The 22438-nt window shown below is 37.5% G+C and overlaps 1 protein-coding gene across 1 annotated transcript in view; it reads left to right on the top strand.

Moving 5' to 3' along the window:
• Positions 1-17271, top strand: part of PROS1 (protein S (alpha)) — a 35892-nt gene extending 18621 nt beyond the window's left edge. The window contains exons 9-16 of the mRNA XM_009993381.1: positions 4169-4290; positions 6503-6621; positions 8684-8873; positions 9841-10008; positions 11026-11194; positions 12782-12930; positions 13754-13967; positions 16880-17271. Of these exons, the coding sequence (XP_009991683.1) occupies positions 4169-4290; positions 6503-6621; positions 8684-8873; positions 9841-10008; positions 11026-11194; positions 12782-12930; positions 13754-13967; positions 16880-17025 (1277 nt within the window). The 3' untranslated portion in view covers positions 17026-17271. The remainder of the gene's footprint in view (positions 1-4168; positions 4291-6502; positions 6622-8683; positions 8874-9840; positions 10009-11025; positions 11195-12781; positions 12931-13753; positions 13968-16879) is intronic.
• The last annotated feature ends 5167 nt before the right edge of the window (positions 17272-22438 follow it).

Genomic DNA, 22438 nt, shown 5'->3' on the forward strand with positions numbered 1-22438 from the left:
TTCCCTAGCATTATATAGAGTAGCTCCCTTCTAGGACATGGTATGCAGCTTCTTCACGGCTTATTTTATCTTATATTAGCAACTTATCCAAAGCAAGCTATTTTAGCCTTCTATTGAAAGCAGCTGAATAAACCAGGATGCTGCTCAGCTTCATGGGTTTGTGCATCTGACTGTTTTGTGATCTGGGGCTGATGTTGGGGAGATCTGTGGGGAAGCATTTGAAATAGCTCAAACACACAAAGATGCCAACTACAACTTGTAGTTGAGATAAATGTATAATTATGGCATAAATTATTAAAACTAACCTTAAAAAAACAACTTTGTCCCCACCAGCTTGTGCATGTTAGCATTTCTGTAGCAGGACAATTAGTTCTGTGTAGGGAGATCCTGCCATTTGAACTGATCAGGGATTCCAGAACATCTGGTGAGGAAGGAGATTTCACACCTGTCCAAGAAGCTTGCCTGTACACTCTGAAAGGAGACCTTACACTTGAGCAGTAGGTTTAGTTTGTGTATTGGAAATTTTACACCCTGGCAAGACTGGTACAAGACTTACTATTTAATATTAAAAATATTAGAAATTCATCTGTCAAACTGTGTGATAAACTTTTGTGATAACTTGGTAAGTCTCTATCTGCAGGCCCCGGGCCTGAGGAATGTGTTTGAAATTAACTGCTGCTTTCAGAGAATTCAGTACTCAGATTTATTCTAGTGGTACTTGTTAACCAGTGCTTATAGTTTTACTTTTTTACTGCTAGGTGTTCAAGTACTGGAAGAAGTATGGGATCTTTCACAGAGAATGCCTCCTAAAGTATCTATACAGTCATGCTCTTCTGGGAAGAGCATGGAAAGAGAGGTGCTTCTTGGAGACTGTCTATTCCAGTCACTCTTGGGAGGTGTTAATTTTTAAAATTTCCTTTCCTATCTCTACAGTGAAGCAGGGTATGGGGTTGCTTTGTTTTTTGGGTTTTGATTTGGTTTTTTTCTTGTCCTTTTCAGATCCAAAAATGATCATAACCAGAATTATTTTTTTTATTACAGTTTTTTTCCCTAAACCAGGCAGGTTAGGAAAGAACACAGAAAAGTGTTCTCCTCACCCATTGCATTGTATGGGTGGGCTACATTTTGGATTTTGTCAGTGCCTCATTTGCATGTTTGCTAGGATGCAAAAACAACAGTGACAAAAGCAGCCTCACATTGTAACACATTGTCTTGTAGTTTTAAATAGACATCAGATTACCAGTCACCAGAAATTATTAGAAAAGTACTTTCACAGCAAAACCCCTTTCACCAAGCTGAGCTTGCAACCTACTGAGTTGTGCAACTCCCATCAAGACCATAAACTAAACAGTTTAATGATTTCTAAATGGAAAGAAGTACACATGCCAAAGTATTAAGAGGTGGTCTAGTTGTAGCTGGAGGAAATAAAGGGGTCAATCAGTTGCAAATGTGCATCAGCAAAAAATTTTCTTAACAACTGACCAAATCCTGCCATATGATTAATGTGCAATCATTATCTCCAAGGCATATGGAAAGAAGTTTGAATAAAACTCCAAAGTAAACACAGATATTTCAACCCACCCTTGCATCTTGCTCCCCTAAAAAGTACTACAGGTGACAGGCCGAAATGGATTAAATAGAAATTAGACCACAAGTAGAGGGTAATTTACAGTTGCAGTAGTCTGCGTGTGAGCACATATATGTATACATGCAGAGTAACATTTTTTAGTAGGACAGCTTTCTAAAATCTGGGCAAAGAACTCAATCAACACTGGTGAATATTCACCTCTGAAGGGACTGTAATTTGAGACAAAGTCACAATTTAGTTTACCTGCTTATTATTTAAAATTAAGTCAAGTTATGAGGATGCAACAAAGAAAACATCTGCAAAATGTCAGATCAAATTGAAGTGTTATCCAGTACTGTATTTTTATATTCAAAATTCCTTTTAATCACTTAACTGACATTTTGGAGGGATGAAGCACTTAAAGGAGCAGAGAGAAGCATAATATTTTCTGCAGCTGTGTAGCTTATACCAGTTAGAACTAGAACAATGCAAAAAGCTAGTCTTCAACTCTCTGCTTGTATTTTAGGAACTGTCTTCCAATAGTATCAAACCTTTCCCCAGAACAGGAAAACGTGCTGGCAATGTTTTCTGGTCAAAGGCTTGAGGTCTTCCATGAGTTTTTATTAGGCATTTTATCCTCAGAGTACCCTCCTGGGTCAGGCAGTGGAACTGTGTACAGACCAGTCAATTTGAGCTCACTGTTTATAGAATTAATGTGACAGTAATGCAGAGAGCTCCCATTGAGAACCTTGTTTCTTCTACTATCTCTCACTCCCCTTCAGGGGAGAGAGCTTCTTCTGGTGAAATGGAAGCAAGGAGCTGGTGGAGCTGGCTATAGAGTGCTGATGCCATGATGAATTCTGCCCAGCTTGAATACACTACAGATTTCTCTATTGTATCCTGTTCCTTTCAGTAGGGTGTTCCAAGACACTTTGTAGGCTTCTAGCATGCAGTGCAAACTTTCCTAAACTTGCTAAGGCAGCTCAAAATGGCATTAAAATTCTTTCCAAAAAGAAGTGGAAGAAAATCTCACTGTTTTCTTCCATCAGACTGCTACACAGCAGGAGATGGGTCTCAGCTTGAAAGAGCAGAAGTAAGCAATCATTCTGGAGCTCATAGAAGTGACTTGGAAGAGTCCTCAAGTACTTCGTGCTAAGAGCAAACATGAAAGGTGGTATCACATAGAGCAACCTAAATATCAGATTGCAACAACAACAGGAAGACTGACACAGCATGTGACTAGATCTTGAGCAGAACTCCAGTTCTGGCTGTGTTAACTGCAGTATGGAACCATGTAGATTTCTCTTCTGATAAGATCACATGTAAGGAAGTGAAAGCCTGAGCACATACTCCTTGCAGTGATGTCTTATGGCAAAGGTGAGGAAGAGAAGGCATTATAGTAACAGGGAACTCTTCAGCCACACATGACACCAGTCTCCTCAACCTAGTCATGAACTGTTGACTATTTAAATAATGTAGAAACTTCTAGCACTTGGTGGTAAAGCAAGTTGGCCATTAACCACAGCAGAGGTAGAAATCAGAATAGCATCCACAAGCTGTTAAACATAGTATCCCATTTTAGAATGAGATTATGCATGCTCACTACAAAACAGCAGTTTTTCCAATAAAATTTTGAGTTTATTTTTCTTTTCTTGTTTGGTTTTTGTTTGGTTGGTTGGTTTGGTCTTGAGTTTTGTTTGGTTTGTTTTCTTTTCCTCTAGCCTCCCCCAAGAAACAGGGGAAAAAATACATTTTAATCTTAAGAAAAAAAACAACCCTTGTAGTATAAAATAGATTTTTTAACATACATTTGGACAAAATAATTTATTCCCACTAGAAGGCCATTTGTTTCAAAAGTATTGCAGTTTCTTTAATCTTGAGGCCCCAAATCACCCTCATTAAAGTCTCTTATTCAAGAGAGATATTGTTTGTTTCTATATTAGAAATGTAACATTGGCCTTTCACACAGCCTTTCATTTTGAAGTTATTTATTGTGTACAGCCTACTGACTAGAAGATGAAGTTCCTTTAGTTTGTTTATTCTCAGCTCAAATCAGATTGGTCTCCATAAATAGATGCTGTTTGAAACTCAGTTATTTGTGAGATCATTGTATGATGTTTTAAAAGCTATTTTGCCCTGAGACTATTTTGGTTTTATGTGAATAGAGCACGTCCTTTCTCCACATGCTTGTCATAGATACTTTTAAGTTCTCATGACATCTAGGAAAAGGAAGAGATCTGACCCAGAATGGCATTTCTATCATAAATGGTAATGATCTATTGAGATCTCTTTCTCTAATTCAGCCACTTCATAGTTCAGCTTCTTACTGCTTAACAAAAAAGACCAAACTTTCCTCAGCTCTGCACAGAAGGCTTCTATCAGAGTACTAGGTCTTACATATCCTGGAGGTAATTCTGAATTGTATATTTTATATAGGAGAGATGAAATAGCATTAGTTTAGCTTGGCATCAGTCACCTATTGGATTAACGTTATGCCAGAAAACCCATCTTGTCCATTTTCCATTAATTTATTGTTTTAATTTTCCATCTTTGCCGTGAATAATCAAAGTAAATCTTTCTGTATGCTTCCATTTCTCCTAGATATTGATGAATGTGCTGAAAATGTTTGTGCTCAACTCTGTGTAAACTCTCCAGGAAGTTATAGCTGCTACTGTGATGGCAAGAAAGGGTTCAAGCTCTCTAGGGACATGAAGAATTGTGAGGTAAAACTGCACTATGTAAAATTCCATACAGAAAATCAAAGTTGGATATTTCTTGATGACAGGATAAATTAGGTTATGAAAAATAGGAAGCTATTTGAGAACTGATTCAAAATTGCTGAGAAAGTGCTGGAGACTCTTTGAGTTGAGGTTTAGCTCACAAAGCAGACCCAGTTGGGATTTAAATGCCATTCAGCTCATGCATGCTCATTTACAGGAGTCCTGTCAAGACAAGCTTGCCTTAGCCCGTTGTCTTTATTCCCAGCTACTTCCACCTAAGTCCCAGCTTTCTCCTATCAAACCAATAATTCCTGTTCAGCTTGCTCAGAGTCAGAATACTCCATTTGTCCATATGTTCCCAGGTTTTCCTTCAACTGCGCAAGAATTTTCACTCACTTTTTCAGAATTACTCTATGCTTTGCCTGTTTGGCTTGAATAACATGGATTGTTTTTCACAGTTCTCATCTGCTGCAGCCTGAGAAAAAGCACTTGCCAAATGAAGAAAATCTTGCAGCCAATATTGGCCATTCTTGCTTGGTTTGAAAAGTTACACTTCTTAGTAAAAGATTTGAAACTCTGGAGAATCCCAATTCAAGGATTTTCTTGTGACTGGTCCTCTATATACTTTGAAGGGTTGAGGCAGGCTGGGACCTGTTATGCTAAGTGAGCTTAGATAACTGCCAACGGAAAACACCTCTGACAGTATAACAATATTTGGCTTAAAGTCTAGGAACAAGATTTGACAAGTTCTAGCATGTATTCAAATTGTTTGTGCTTTCTGAAATTTAATATGAGGACAACACTTTCAGTTATTGCATTTCATTTTCATGAGAAGTTATTAACTCTCTATCTGGAAGTTAGTTTCAGGGCTTCTAATTGGGAAAAAATAGTTTAATCAGCTGAAAATATGTGCAATCTGAAGACTAGTTACACTAGCGGGCATAAAATCAGGTAGTTATAAAGTTCAGGAGGAATACCTACAGATTTAATGAAACGGATGCATCATGAATACAGAAGTCAGAGTTTGGGAGCTGCATTAATTTTAACAAAGTACATGCGTACCTCTCTCCACATGCAGACCCTAATTCTCTGTACCTAGAAGAAATCTGAGTGTGTTACTTTTGAAGCAAAACTGTAGATATTGATTATATCATACTTCAGAACACAAAGAAGTAAACAATGCCTTAGAATGGATACCTGATGTTTTGTTTACTGAATGTTCTACTAGCTTAAGCTTACGCCACACAGGAAATAGACATTATTCCTGGATATAAACATATTTGTTTCAAATTTCAATTAGATGAATACCTAAGAGAACAGGCACCATTTTTCCCCCCTGTCATTGCAAGTGCAGTTGGCAGACTGTGATTGCTCACACTGACTGGGGTTAAAGCATTAGAATTTATCCCAGGTTTAAATACTGTTGTAGGCCTTCCAGTTGTCACAAATACTTTGAACTTCTTTTCCAGTTTTCCTGATTATGTGGTCTTAAGATCCTCATATCCCCACTAACAGTTATCAGAAATACTAATTCATTGTCATTTCAGCAGGGATTGTGGTGCTTATTTCATTGACATTCCTTTTCTAAGCAAGGAACAGCCATATAGAAACATTTTCTATTAATCAGTTATTTAATCCAATTGTAAATGGTTATTTTTTATTAGAGGTAAATTATTCTAGTAGTACTAGAGATTGTTCAGCTGTGACTTGACATAAATATTAATAAAGAAAATAAAAGGTGATTTATTTATGTTTAAATTAAATCTTCTCAAGGCACAGCTCTATCCCTGTTCCCTTCTAACATCCAATCAGGTTTAGATTCCAGACAACATTAATAATGGAGCCTGACAGGACCCTAGTACATGTGGGCCACAGTTTCCTAGTGAACGGAAGGTGCTGATGGAAGATTTGAATTCTTAATTCGAATACTGAATGTTTAAATATCAGTTGCAATCCACCAGAACTGTATTTTAACTGGAATTATTCTCTAACAGTTTCAGTGATGGACATTTCAAGCAAAATAAAAAAAATACCCCTTCATTTTTACATAGGTATTCAAGTTTAAAAAAAGAAAAAACCTTCAAAAACCCAGAGATAATGCATTGATTTAAAAAAAATAAGTAAATAAAAGACAAGCTGACAGCCAAGAAGAGGAGTTGCTTTCTGAACTATCACAGTGCATTAACAACTTTTTTTTTTCCTCCACCATTTGCAGTCTATTACTGAGTGTATCCCGCTACACCTTGAAAAGAATCATGAACTGCTTTATCTGGCAGAGCAATTTATAGGAATTCCTGTTCTGTATTTAAAGTTCAAATTGCCAAATGTCACAAGGTAAGCATTTGCTATTGATGCAAGTATGCATTGAAATTATGGACGTTTGTTTCCATTAATTTCCTGAGGGTTTAGAAAAAGTGCTTTGCATGAATAAATTGCATCACTGTCTCCCCACTGGTTAAGACCCCTTTGTATGGAGAAGGAATTAAGTCGGGTTCCTACATACACCAGCACTGAAAGGGAGCTGGAGTAATTTGAAAGTGCACATGCAAGGGTAACATGTCTGATGTCAGCTTACAGCATTTCTTATTGGTAGTACCATATCCTCGAGCAGCCACATCAGTATAGACAGCAACTCACTTACACAGCAAAACTTGAAGGTCAGCAAGTTTCTTCCGGATAGCTCAGAAGCAGGTGGGAGGCAGTAGCAGCTGTGTCTCAATCAGGGAACAGTGCACAGCTAGGGCAAGACATACACCATTGGCATTCAGATTTGATCATATCTATGGTCTAAGAGAGTTGGAGTCTTCCAGTCATTACAGTCCTGGTTACCTGTGCTGTTCCAGGGAGAGGTGTGTGGACTGGGAGAAAGTGTTCAATGAAATTCAAACTTGAATGGGCAAAAAAGGAAGAGGACTGAGGTCTGTAAGTTGAATAGTCAGCAGATCCCATTGGTTTGTGGACAAAAGAGCAAAAAGATTGCTGCTTCCTCATGACAGAAGCTTACTCTGAAGAGGAGGGTCTGGGAAAGATTTGAAATTGTGATACAGGTACAATAAGGCATTTAGAATTCTCAACATAAAATTCAGATATTATACCAAAATAGTAACTGTACATTTTCCAGTTATATATGGGAGTAGCTGGCATTTGGATGTTAGTGCTACTTCACCTCTGCTCTGGGTAGAAGCTGCCAGATGCTACGCTGAGAAACAAAAGCAGGCCAATGCTTCCCCCTACATCCCATGTTTCCTTTTACAGGGTGTTCCAAGGACACTAACAGAGCACAGTACCTTCTCTAGAGAGCCATCTGTATGATTTCCTTTGCACCTGTCAGAACAATAGCTAATGGTAAAGACCCCTTTACCACTCTTGGACATCTTCATTGCAGCAGCCAAAATTGCAACATTCCTTGACTGACTTACTGACCAAACAACTCGAGGGTAACAGCAACAGCAGCTGTTGAGCTGATAATCCCCAGAGGCTTATAGGACATAAAGCTTTTTCCTCTCCCCCTATTCCAAGCTGCTCAGGCAATAAAACTCTCCTGGAAGACCTTTCTAAGGTGATAAATGTTTGAAGCTATCTTAGTAGTCTCTGCGGAAATACACAATGATTTTTCTGTGGGCCTGCATGAGAGACAATGACATCTAGTGGACAAAGAACGAAACAGAGTGAAAGCAACTTGAGTTACTAAATTACCACTCTCGTATTTGTTTCTCTGTTGTCTTCAGCAAATCCTAACTTCCAAATTCTTTATTTTCTCCTTTCATGCTTAATCTATTTTATCCAGACCAAAAATTCTAGGCGACATGGACTGGTTTTTACTACACTTAAGCTCTCCCTCTTCCACTGTACAGATACTGTGATGTAAACCATAATTTTGCTACATATTCAACCAACTGCTAATCTCCAGACAACAAATCCTCAAATTAGAGTGACATATAAAAGGCAGCAGTAACCAAAGCAAATTACTAGGTTATAATTGCTGTAGGACAACAATTTGCAACCCTGTTGTACTGAAGCACATAATAGATCATGTATTTTTTCTGCATCACATCTCCACAAAATGAAACAGGAATATTACATCTATTTCTTACTCATGTGGGTGTGATATCCTTCCCATGCAAAAGTGATAGCAGATTTGAGAACTGAATGAAGACTCTTTCAATTCCCAGCTCAGAGCATTAATCTCAAAACTTTTCACTGGATTCAGATGAACAAGGCTTACATTAGATTCTCCTCTTGACTAATTGTGTGCAAATATCACACCTTCTCAAATACGGAGTTACCAAAAGGTTAGTATCTATGAACATTTATTATCTTGTTAATGAGTTTTCCTAGATTGTATGGTATTTCGTGTTTCCTGTCTTCTTATTAAAATTCTTTCTTCACAACTCAGATTTACAGCAGAATTTGATTTCCGGACATACGATGCAGAGGGAGTTATACTATATGCAGAATCCCTTGACAATACAGCATGGATCTTGCTTGCTCTTCGGGATGGGAAGATTGAAATTCAATTCAAGAATGAATTTGGAACTAAAGTCACAAGTGGAGGCAAAGCCATTAATGATGGACTGTGGCATATAGTAAGCTGGGTTTTCGTCTCCTCTTTCCTTCCTTTAACCCACTACAAGAACACTCTGTCTTGATAAGTAAAATAGGGAGAATCTAAGCAACTATTAAAAAGGCTTAAAATAATCCCTCAAATCTCAGATTTAAAAAACAAACAAAAAATGCACAGAATGCCTTACATCTGAGAAATCATGGCACCTCTTTACAATCGAGAAAGAGGTAATTACCACTAGCTGGCAACATAGGAAATATTGTTTGTCCTCATGAAAAAGGAAGCAGCAGTGTATTTTAAAGTGTGATTGCATGGTCAAGTGTGTAGTTACTAGATACTTTGTCTAGAGAACAAGTTTTATATTTGCTAGATCAGAAATCAGGAAATGCCTTGCTCACTTACACCATCTATAAATCACACCAAATTACTAACATCAATTAGATTTTGTTTGTTTGTTTCTAAAGGAGGGAAAGAGAAACTAGGATTCTGCACAAACCTACTGTTCCAGTTCAGTACAACTTACTTGAGATTAAAAGTCTACTTTGATGCCTAATAACATTGGGAGCATGTGCTGAACTTGTTTTGTCTATGTTCCGTCTGAAGATTCAATGCTCTGTAGCAGGTTGCAGTGACATGGAGAACTGTATGCCAAATGTGGATTGCATACAGAGCAATTGTAGAGATCTGCTTCTTGAAAACTCTGTATGCATAAAGCAAATTAACAAGCTGCATGTTTTTTCCCAAACATAGGATAGAGGTGGAATGGAAGTTCATCCTCCTGTGGTTGTCCATGGATATGCACAGTTGTCGTGATTTAAGTGTAAATATTCTGTAAATATTGACTGCTTTAAAACAACTGCATTAAATATCTACAAGTTAGATTTTTTAAGAAACATTAGTAAATCTTCATACAGGTACATGTAATTAGTATTTAAAATAGTTTACATAGTTGTGTATGTATGTATGTGATACTCTGTATTTCATTCTAGATATCAGTTGAAGAACTAGAACACAGCATCAGTGTAAAAATAGCTAAGGAAGCCGTGATGAGTATTAACAGCCCAGGAACTCTTTTTAAGCAATCACAAGGTTTCTTGGAAACTAAAGTGTACATTGCAGGATTACCTCGCAAAGTGGGCAACACTCTTGTTAAGCAGGTAACTAAAATAATGAGTAGTATTGAATAATACCATTCCATTATTTGTTTGGTTTTGTATTGTTTACTTAGTAGTCACAGTAAGGAAGGGTGGCATGGGACTGATTTAGAAAATGAAAATAAAGTTATTAAACCACTGTTCTGAAAATAAACATGTGTGAAGCTGTTTAGTCTGTCTGCAGTCAAGTTTAAGTTATAAACATAATTTTTTATAAACACAGCACTTACAGTCTAATATTAATTTCAGAAGTCTGTAGCCTGCTTCCTAACATATCTTTAAGATTCACTAGATAATGCAAGACCATTTCAGAGTGATTCATATTTCTGGTGCTGGCTTTTGTCAGTTATACTGGGCAGACAACACAGTGAGCTTTCATTTCTACTAGGTTTTGTAATAGTCCAGGTGGGAAAAGGCTCTTGATTCTTTCTTTTTCCATCCTTGATAGCTCTGTCTTATGCTGGAGATGGGTACAGTCAAGTTGTTACAACTGTCTGCTTCTCAGTTCAGGAGTTCTCAAACTGACAGTTGGTATAAACAGAGAGGCAGAAAGTAACTCTACAATAGAGGCAATTTCTGCTCAAAAGTGAAGAAGAGACAATAAATATGATGCAATACAACAACATCCTCTCAATAGAAAGTAATTCCAGAAATTTCTTTGTACTTTGGTACAAGGAGAAATGAAACCTTGAACAAGGAACAGTGCTAATGATCAGTGTCTTTCAGCTGCAGAACAGCTGTTGTGATCTAAAGGACAGTGCAAGCTTTAAAAATTGAAGCAATCTCTTTTGTCCAGATCACTAGCATGAAAATGGGAAATGTTAATAAATCAGAAAAACCTTTTGAGGGTTAAGTACTAAAAGCTTGCCATTTGTTTTCTCCCACCACCAGCACTGTAGCCTATAGCATTGATAAAGCTTTTACTACCCAGAAATAAGTTAATATGTAAAGTAATGCCTTATTATTGATATTTTAAAACCAACTGTGAATGTAACACCTAGTGCTGTTATTCTTTTACAGATAAACCCTCGGCTAGATGGATGCATTCGTGCCTGGAACCTGATGAATCAGGGCCATTCAGGTGTAAAAGAAGTTATTCAAGAAAAGGAGAGTAAACACTGTTTAGTATCAGTGGGAAGAGGATCCTTCTACCCTGGCACTGGAATGGCAAAGTTTCAGATAAACTACAGTAAGTATTTTTCTGTCTATTACTATATTTTTTGCTGGACCAGTGATGGAGCCAATTGTTGAAATAAACACACAGTTATACGCTACTGCATCCAGCAGTGATTCCTGTAGCGTCTGTTAGAGATTTTCTTGAATGAGAATTCTGATCCCATTGGTGTCACCCATATAATACTCAAAGTGCTTTAGGTTAGGAAGCATATTCTTTACTTGCAAAGGATAGGCAGTGTTGAACACTAACTTTCCAAAGATCTAATTCTCTCCCCTGTTTATCACTGGGGAAAGTTATCATTCTATTGGCAGAAAAAGAAGATTGGGAATGGAGAAAATGATCACTCATAGTTTTGTCTATGTAGTTCTGCATCCTGTGTACAGGTTTTAGGTGTATCTCTTGCTCCTTCCTGAACCCAGAACTTTCTTGCCTGAGATCTCCTGATCTCCTTGTGCACACTTGAGACCAGAAAGAGACATCTCAAGTGCCATCCCAAATCCTCTTGTCATTATACTCTTCCTCATCCTTAATGTTATGCTATGCTTCAATGCTGCTCTAATCCCTAGTCCTTTTCATCCCAGGACTTGCTATTCTTTCCCAGGCCTTTTCTTTATGTTCCCTAGCACATGTAAAAAGATTTCTCTGGCTTTTTATATTCTATGCTTCCTGCCAACTTGTATCAGGGCTTCCCTATGTCACTCAACTTTCCTCCCATTCATCCACTAAAACTGTGCTGCCATGACTCCTCCTGAGCTTTGTGTTTAAGGCTGTTGTCATGACTTTGCCCTCTCCTTTCTGTTCTCACTCCCCACACCCCTCAGATGTTGCCCACACCTGCTGCTGCTCTTCTGCTGTTATTGCTACTTCTGCTTCTGCTGTTACAGCCCACTGTCTACCAGCTCACTTAGCTTTGTGTAGAAATATAACCTCACTTCATATTCTACAATTTCTGCTTCCTGAAGAAATGACTGGAAATCGAGAAACTAGTAGATTTGACTGGAAGAGATACTGGAATAAAAGATACAAAAATGACAAATATGTCTTTAAATAGTAATTTTTTATTAGGTTCACTATGAACGCATCATATGAAATTATATTTGCATCATCTGCACCTTTACGTACCTGCATGTTCCCATTTTAATAGGAACTGCTTTGGACTGTAAAAGTGTATGAGAACTGCCAGTTTTCTACTCAGTGGCAACAATTTAGGAGTAAATTGCTTTTTTGGGTTCAATATTGAACTGACTGCTAATGAATGTGGCACCTCTTCCACATCAGAATGAAGAAAGCAGCAAAAGTAAAAAATAATAAGAAAATAATTAAAAAGTAGTTGAATAAGCACAGCAGATTAGGGAATATTTTGTTGTTTGTTTTTTTTTTTAGTTTTGTTTTCTTTGAGGTTTCTTCGGTTGTTTTTTAGACTTACTTTTTTGGACTTCTTTCTAAAAGTTTCAAATTTCACTTGTTTTTTTCTGGACATTAGTACTGGTTTTTTTTCCACAGTGAGAGCAGATTATATACTAATTTTTAACACCATATTAATTTTTCATTAACAGGAATGGATGGATTTATTAATTTCAATTATTCTTTTTAAAACAGATAATCTTGACAGTGCTGAAGATTGGCTAATAAATGTGACTATGACTATTCGCCCATCCACAGACACTGGTGTTATGTTTGCCTTGGTTTCTAATGAAACAGTGCCTCTTGCTTTGTCCATAATGGACTCTAACTCCTCTGACTCACAGGTGATCTTATAATTATCTTAGGAGCTGTTACGCATATAAGTCACACCTCTTGTTTTTGTCTCACTTAACTTACTACTCCATTTGTGAAAAATCAAATTGAAAAACCCACTTATTTGCATATACTCACACTTGTTTGCAGTGGAGCTGGTAGGCTGAATTAATATTTTGAAAAGCATGTAGATCATATAGTGAGAAATATACAGAAAAAATACTACTGTTAAGGATTGCTACAGCAGTGGCTAAGCACTAAGCACTCTTCTGTCAAGTACTATCTACTCCATCATGTCTTTAAGTTTTCCTTCCAAAAGCACAAAGCAGAAAGGATTATGACAGAAGTAGAATGATGTTATTATAGTAATGGTATCATGATAATTTCCAGATATTTTTGTCCTTAAATTTCCATTTACATCTATTTACATCAAGCATACCAAGATAGAGCGTGATTATACACGATTGCTAATCCATGCTTTTGCCATAAATACAAACATATAGGGAACACTTGGTTACCTTAGAAAATGTAGCAGTACTCCTTTTGCCTTTAAGAGAAAAAGGATTTCATCTTGGAATCATAGCCAAAAATATTTTTTTAAAATAAATTTTCTCACGTAAACAATTTAAGAATACAAATAATTGACATTTATCAACAAGGTTATGTTTATACATCAGCTTTAGTAACTTTTCCAACTTTAGGTACTATTTTTAAGATTTGGCTCTAACATATTCTTTTCTTCTACTTCCAAATATAAAATGCATCATAACTAAGTATCATTGTATGTTAAAGTCCTGTGTGACATCTTTTGTGACCTACCATTCTTCCATTTAGAAAATCATTGTGACCATTGGAAACATCATTGTTGCACATCTGGAATCAAAGAAGTTATGTACACCCAGAAAAGTGCTGGTTGGACTTCTAGTAACCAAACAGCAACTTGAGCTGTCAGTTGATTCACACACAGACAGAAGCAATTCAGAGCAACTCTCTGTCCTGCATCAAGCAATGATGGCGAGTGTTGTTACCTACTTGGGCGGCCTGCCAGGTGAATTATATTTCTTTTCATTAATTTTATTATTTGTACAAGCCTGATTATATTGAGCCTTATCCAAGCTAGGAAAAACCTACAACGCTACCGAAAGAAACAAGTATTTTCCCAGAGTGTTTCTTGTTTCATCCAATCTATTCAACTTTTGAGGAAGCCTGCTTTTCAACAGCAGCATTATTAGGCCCATTGAAAGGCATCAGTCTTTAGGAATTTGAACTTGGAAAACGGGAGGAGTGAGCATAGCATGTTTCTGAAGTGCCACCAGCAGGCTCCATTTAGGAACTGCATCAAGCACATAAGAAACCAGGCATTTTAAAGTAAACGGTTAGACCTGCAGAAGAAGGCAGGAATATGGTTTCAACAATTAAACAAACTGTGGCCAATGGATGACTGGCAAAAATGTATTGAAACAGCAAATCCTTTGTTTAAAGCAATCTGCAAGTGTATCCCCAGCCTTAAGACATGTACAAGCATTGTTTTGTACAGGAAGTGTACACATTCTTATTAAATAGTTTGACTTCAGGGTGTATCATGAAGAAAAAATAGCATGGCCACACATGAAGATTTTTCAAAACCTAAGATCCTCAGTCTCAAAAACTGGTAGGGGAACAGTTTTCCTATTGGCAGGACTTTTCTGTATCCTCTCTTAAAGGTATTTTAGGGAGAGTAAGCCACAATTCCTGAAGAAATCAGAGAAGTTTGACCAACACAGTCTTGAAGTGCCACCCACTTTCCATGCAGGCTGTAGCGTCATAGCACTGCTCCAGATACAGCTGGTCTTTAGCTGTGGTGTGTTTCTTCTGTACAAGACAGAGGTGCACAGCCGTAGAAAGAGGGGAGGAACTCTGCATCCTTTGGAGATGGTCTCTTTAAGCATTTCTTCCAAAACAGCATATACAGGAAAAGTTGGAATTATGGTGCTACCCTCCAGACTTGCTTGTCAAAATAGAAGCCAGGTGTTCAGGGCTGCACTGCAGGTACTGCAGCCTGTGTCTGAAATGACAGTTGCCTCAGCATCCAAGACCCTAGGTTGCTATTTACTTGTTCTCTGCAAGTCTTCATACACTGTTAACCAGGGAGGTAACATGATTTAGGCACCAAATTTGACAATTTCTCCTACAATTTTATTTTTAATGGATATACAATATCTGGGAAACCAGGTAACCAGGTGAGTTCAATTCAAATTGAATGCATAGAATGAGAAGAATGCACTAATGGTGTGTAGTACCTTCACATACCATAATAGGTAAGCATCAGCATTTTTGTAATACTAGCTCCCTTTTAAAATAAAGGAGATTAAGTCAATATTTACTTAGTAGAGGTGAGTCAGTAGGTTAACTGAGACATTGTAACTTAACTAAGATTCTGATCATTTCTTAGACCTCTTTGTCTTCATGATATTTAAGGGATTCTTTCTACTACATTGCCAGCCACAAAATTGGCAACCTAAGAGCTAATACCTTGACTTCAGTTATGCATCCCAAATAGATAAGAAGCAAATGTTATTTACTTGCTGCTCCCTAGAAGTGCAATCTCTCTTTCATAAGGTATCTTCGGCTTTCAAATTAACAGAAAAACTCTGCATGTATAAACAGTTTGTACTTAGAAGTCTCAAAAAAGCAACAAAACCCCCACGTTATCCAAAGGAGCCCGTTTCACAACATCCTCTGTTACCAAAGAGAGAAATTAAGAGGAAAACTAATTTAGGTCTCCAAATACATCCAGTTTGGCTACACTGATTCATTTACTTATTCTGACTCACCTCTGAAAAATCTTTGTGATTACTGAGTAGTATAAAAAGGTAGGTAAGGACCCCCACACTGAGCCTACAGTGCAGAGAACTGTATAGTTAATGGCACCTAACAAAAATATGCATTTCATGAAGACCAGAAGTCCTCATTTTCATACACATTCCTTCACACTAGTAACAGCATTGGGAGTATGCTGCTTGTTAATTAATTCAACACAGCCATTGCAGGCTAAATGAGACTTGTACTTTCTATGACAACAGTGTTACCACTGGAGCAGAAAGGCACAATTCTGCAGGACTGTTTGTGCAGTGCCTCAGCTTACAGCAAAATAAAATTACAAGGAGGCAACATTTCTTGTTCTCCAGACCACCAAGTCTTTTTTCTAAGAGCGACAAGATGATAAACATCTGAAAAAAAAAAAATAATAAAAAAAAATCTTACGATCGGTTTCTAGGCATCCTCTACTAGTTGCTTGAAGGTACTTGGATAACCTTAGGTCTGTCTTTTAAGAGCATAGTTGTACTCCAAGGCCTCTGAGTAATGCCTGCTTGATTTTGGGCTTAACATACTGCTTCCTGGAAGCATATCCATGATCTGATGTTGCCATAACCCAAAACATACCTAAATGAGCAACAGAGCAAGTAAGTCTTTCACAGAGAATTAACTGGGAAGAAGGCATAAGGAAGCAGTAAAATGTTTGGAGTTCCCAGGGGTCCCCTATCTGAGAACTTGCAGTTTTTAATCCAGAGTACCTTTCTGGCAGAAGTAAGGTGGTTCTTTCTGTGACCTCTAAACCTGTGAACATCTGTTTGTAGGTCAAGACAAGAACAGTGGACTCCAGGAAAAAAAACTATCAGTTCACAGTTGTTAATACAGGAAAGGCTACTATGAAAACCATTCACACAGTTAGGTTTTTTTGGATGGGAGGAGACTTCTAATGAGTATTTCAAGTTTTAGTGACCTTTCTTAGCTTTCCTGACTTTACTACAATCTTAAAGAAAAGGGAGAAAAACTGAAATATTTCCTGCCAATTTGCTTTTTTCTCCCATGGATGACTAATGGTTGGGGAATGGAGTGTTACCCATGTTTTTGCTAATCTGAAAAACACGTAAGAATTTGCATGACTTGGCCTAATAAATTGAATGTGTTTCTGTGCAGATGTTCCTTCAGGTGCTACGTTAGTAACTGCTTTTTATAATGGCTGCATGGAGGTGAAGGTCAACAACAGACAGCTGGATCTGGATGAAGCCATTTCTAAACACAATGACATTAGATCTCACTCATGCCCACTGATTCTGCAGTAACTATTCCATTCTTAATTTAACATTTTTCTTTCAGATACAGGTTGTTTCATTAGTGTCATGCCATAGTGAAGTCTGTATTATTTTATTCAAGATGTACCAGGAAAATAATCAACAGCATGTTTTTCCTCCCTTTTATATACAATGGAGGGGGGGAAATGCCCTCTCTTTTCAGCTATAAAGAGACAATCAAGATCAAAATTCTGTAAAATATTATTTTATTGCTATCAGTGATAGATCTTAAAGCTAGATTTATATTCCATGCTCATGCTATGTCCATTATATACTTAGTTTGCAGAGCAGGTTCAGGAAGCTCTGTTTATAACCAATTTTACTTCTTATTTTCCATATATCAGCATAAAGTTACAAGTTGAAAATTTTGATAAGGTATTCAAAACAAAACAATTTTCATTAAACTTTTCCAAGTATTACATACAAAAAGAAATCTCTACAGGTTTTGTATGTGCTTTTGGTAACAGAAAAAATACCCTGGAATCCAGAGCCCAAGCTCTCTGTGAAAATGTTTACAAGTTCTACCAATATTGGGAAAGCAACTTCAAAACTCAGCTTTTTTTTATGTAACTCAGCTTTTGAAGATAGCCCTTGTTACAGTTTTTGTACCAGCTTTAATTCTTCTATCTTAGGAACCCAGCTTTAGACTTTTAACAGTGTTGTGGATCAGGTCAGGTGATTTACTTTCAAAGTGGGTTAAAATATACCCCAGGCACTTATGGAAAGCAGAAGAGATGGCATGAAGGAAGGAGCTCTGGGATTCATCAAAAGGACATCAAAACTGGAATTTTCTAAGTAAAGCTGAGAAATGGCAGCAAACATTTCTTCCATTCATGACAGATCTAGCACTCTTCAATAAGAGCACCCTCTCATGGTCCATCATATTCCCTTTATTGAAGTCCACCTTGCTTTCACAGAGCCCCTGAAGAGATGTATTTATGAGCCCTGTGTTTCTGATGTGCTTGAAAGCTTAAATTTTGCTTGTAACATCAGAATGTAAATCCATATTCTGCTCAGCGAACTTTAATGGATCAGGTAATTTGAAAAGTATTATTTTCCTCAGGTGTGTTTATTTTGAGCATTTCTAATATTTCTCTAACATCATTGGAGTGTTCTTTCTATTTCCAATCTCATTTTCACACAACCAGAAGCCTCCCTGTGCAGCTCACCTAGTGGTTCTGTTAACCCCAAACCAAATAAATAGCAAGAGAATTGCTGTAAGCGATGAATGGATGCTCTCATCCATCAGCCAGAGAGACATTTATCTGCAAGAATTCTTGACCTAAGGTTTGCTTTCTTCACTTGAGACTTTGAAGTGGAAATGTATGTACTAAAGGATGGATTGTGACAATACTGATTTTGAGGATTGCCTTTCTCCAGAGATATTCCCAATGGCATTAGTGAGGTTTCTTTCATTGTTGAGTACTAACTTTAGAATGTCAGTATTGCAGGATCTGAGCCCATCTTTCAACATTATTGGTTTGCCTGAGGTTACTCTAAACTTTACTTCCCACTTACGTCATGTAATACAGGATTTGTCCTGACTTTCACACCAGGCAGCCTCAGTGCAGTCTCTGAATCTGTCTAGCACTGGTTCATAGGTAGCTACTTATCAGCAGGAATACTGTAGGGCTGACACCCAAGGGCTCATTGCCAGTGAACAACTAGTTCACTTTTCTAGGATGGCATGTAAAAAAAGTTTTGATTTCTTCAGATGCTGTGGAGGGTAAGTAACTGCAGGAAAGCATCCCCTCCTGCTCTCCTCCCATCCTAACGTACACATTCTTCATTTGGACCCAAGTTGAATATTAACTTGACTAAAATAAGCAGGATTTCCTTGCAAGACAGAACCAAACTGGGACTTCTGACATCAAATACGTGTGATTACTTCATTTAATAGCATTCTTAGCACCCACTGAATTTTGGCAAGCCCTTGAGTCAGCTTCTTTGCCTTGTACAACAAATGCAGAAATTATTAGATACGGAACACAAAGTACCAGCAATACTATAAATACTTATGTTGGCCTGTGTGAACAGGTGAAGAAAAGGCTTGTTTGGGGGGGTTTTGTTAGGTTTTTTTGCTTAAGTGTAATAAACAGTATATAGGTGAAATTAAGTGATTTTTGTTTTCTTTGATTTTCCCACAAAAACACTGTTCCTTTTTGGTTCCATGGAGTAAATTTTTAGAGTACTGTAGTTATAATGAAACTTCTGCACTTTTTTTTTATGATGTAAAAGTGCCTCCCTGTTGTAAAAATTAAATAAAGCACCATTTGCAAGTTTCTTTTAAGTTGTATTTACATATCCTTGTTCATTGTCACTGTACAAGACTTCTTCGAGTGGTCAGATGGCTTACTCATGAAATTGTGGTCATCTTCAGTATCAAAGAGCATTGGTTATCTAAATAGGCATCCATATACTCTAGATATTTTTTTTAAGTTTAATACTGATTTAATATTGCCTGAGGAAATTAAGCTTTGCTTAAAACTACATTTGGAAGAAATTAGATCACTGAAAGTTAGTGATTCCTATCTCTTCTCCTTTATCAGATGTATTTCATTGTATTGTATGCATAATCATTTCAGCAAGGGCTGTTCAGTTTTTATACAGAACAGCTGGACCAGCTCTGTGCTTTTTCACCTCCTTTGCACCAAGTGTTACTAATCAGTATGTCCTAATTTCCTTGAAAATGAAATCTAGTAATGGAATTCGTTCTCATTTATACCAGAGCAACTTTCTGCTTATATGCCTGGCCTAAGCTTACTTTACATGCCTTAATGCCTGCGTGTCTCCCGGTAGAGATGACTGGCTAGATTGTATGCAAACACCTTCACTATTGATACTGAAGCTTAACTCTAGAGCTGTCAAAGAAAGAGAAGCCAAACTAATTTTAATTAATTTTTCTAGTCCTGCTTATCACTGAACGGTGATGCACTGATGTTGGTTCTATGATGTCATTAGTCATATGTATGTGCTTAATATTTTACTGTTTCAGCAACTTTGTTATAGCAGAACAATCACTCTGATTTGGGAGCAATTTTATGTTTCATCTGCCAAAAAGAACAGTTATGTACCAAAAATATTAGATACAGGGAAAACCATAAGAGCTAATACCAAAGTAGTAAGGCAAGCAGCCCTTTATGAATCAAAAAAGAACTGAGATACTCTGACTCTGGTTTTGTCACACCTTCCTTTCCTGACCAGAGTCTTGTAGCAGCAGTACAGAGCTAAATGACCTTGGTTCCTGTCATTTTAGATACCTTATTGCCTGACATGTTAGTGCAAAAGTTCATCCAACAAGATGGAAATACTGGTGTACTGTCACTGGAAATCAAAAGGAACGTTTACCAAAACTGCCATCCAAACTACCTACGAAAACTTCACAGTGACAGGGTTTACTATTTATGTTTTTAAAAAGACTTCCTACCGACAAATTGACTGTTGTTACACTGGGCATATCCTTTTGCTCTAAGGGTAGTTACATTTCAACAGGAATATGTGAATAAACAGCTAAATCATATGCTGGTTCTAAATAAGGGAGCTGGCATGTTGCTTATAAACACTTGTATTGACTCAATCAAGTGCCTGGAAATCTACACAGCTGTATGTAATTGAGGACTAATTATGTTCCTTTTCTAAAAAAACCTTCATTTTTTATTTTATTTTTTTTTTTAATTTTGAGGAATTTTTAGCATCTCGGCAAATTAACAAAGTGGAAAAAAAACGAGTAATAAGAAGGCAGAATCATGCAACACAGGCTTGTGGAGCCATATTTACCCCTCTCCCCTTGTTGTTCAGGAAGATGACCATGGGAAATGAAACAACATATGAAGCAAACAGCACATGCCACACAGACACCCTTCCCATAAACAGCTTGGTGCATTTTGGGAAACTCGGACACATGCAAAATACTTCAAATGAAGACTGGTGGTGTAATTAATGTTTTCTTACACTAACATAAAAGCATCCTATGCAGCAATCTGTGACAGGAGATTTTTCAAAGCAGAGTGGTGATTTCTTTCTTCTGCCTCTTGATTTTTGAAGCACCGAAAAGGCAGAAACCCAGTCCACCCTGGTGTTCTGGTTTCTATGCAGTCTAGCTGAGCACTTGGGGGAGAAGAAACACACACAAAAAAGCCCACCAAAAAGACCTCTAACAAAAAATCCCAACCACAAAACAACACACCAAAAACCACAAGGCATTTTGGTCCAACGGATCATTTTACCTCCTTTTCTCTCTTTTCCACTCTACTCCCCTCCAAACACATAAACACCTCTTTCCAAAAACTAGCTCTCTTTTTAACCTCATTTGGCAATTTTAGATCATGCAGCATGGCAACAGTTGACTCAAAAGTCAGAACTGTGTCAACCCCTCCCCAGGGGCAGCTTTACGGCTGCATGTGTTTGAACAAGCACACTTGCGCATAAACCAGAGCTTAAATAACGACTCCAGGTTGCCCTTGATTATCTGTCATCAGAAGGATAACTCAAAACACAGAAAGTTCAGGACTCTCATTTGTGATTCCAGACCTGCTATGGATTGTCTCTTGCTTACTTTTCCTCATAAGCAAAACAGTGTCTTGCAGCACTTCTGAAAGTCTTAACTTACTTCTGCAATTCTTAACATTTCCATGGGTTTTTTTTTTTTTTCTTAATGCTCACTAAAAACCTGCATTTTCCTTCCCTCTCACCCCCCAGTTCAGAATTGAATAAAACACAATACTCTGCAGTTTAAAAAAGCCACGTAATTAACTTTTCTAGATACAGGGCCAGAATTGGCCTCATTCTTCCCTGATCTGGCCAGGCTTCCTCTGTGAAGTCCCATCACAACACTCATGGAGAAGCTCATGCTAACAGCAATGCTGACACCCAGCATCAGTAAAGCAAAGAGGTGGTGAGGGCCACAGGACTGGAGAGCAATATTGCTGGAACTTACTAATGTTTTTATTTATGATACCATAAATAATGTGTTAATTAAAGGCAAGGCCTTAATTAGTAGGACATAACAAGATCACTGGAAGACATGTTGTTACATGTGAATTGTAGTAAGTTTTGGGTAACACAGAAGATACAGAAAAAAAAATAATTTTGCTTAAAACAATCCCCAAGAAAGAACAGTTTCTGTATAAAACAGTCAGTATTTCTGGTTGCCATTCAGCAGTAGCTTATCTTTCCAGGGAAGATTTGTCCCCTTCTTCAAGTTCTGGTATGATTTTCATCAACCAAAACTCTGTGTTGACAAAAACCAACCAAATAAATAAATTTGCCATTTGAGCAAGCCTATCACAGAGTGCATGATCATTCTCACCAGCTGGCCACAGACTCCTGCTAACGCAGCCCATTGAAAAGCAATCTTCTCTTCTAAATCTGGGCAGAAGCCAGCCTTTTGCTTAAAGGTTGTGGG

This window comes from Chaetura pelagica, unplaced genomic scaffold, assembly GCF_000747805.2.
Source record: "Chaetura pelagica isolate M959 unplaced genomic scaffold, ChaPel_1.0 scaffold101, whole genome shotgun sequence".
In the NCBI taxonomy this organism is placed as follows: domain Eukaryota; kingdom Metazoa; phylum Chordata; class Aves; order Apodiformes; family Apodidae; genus Chaetura; species Chaetura pelagica.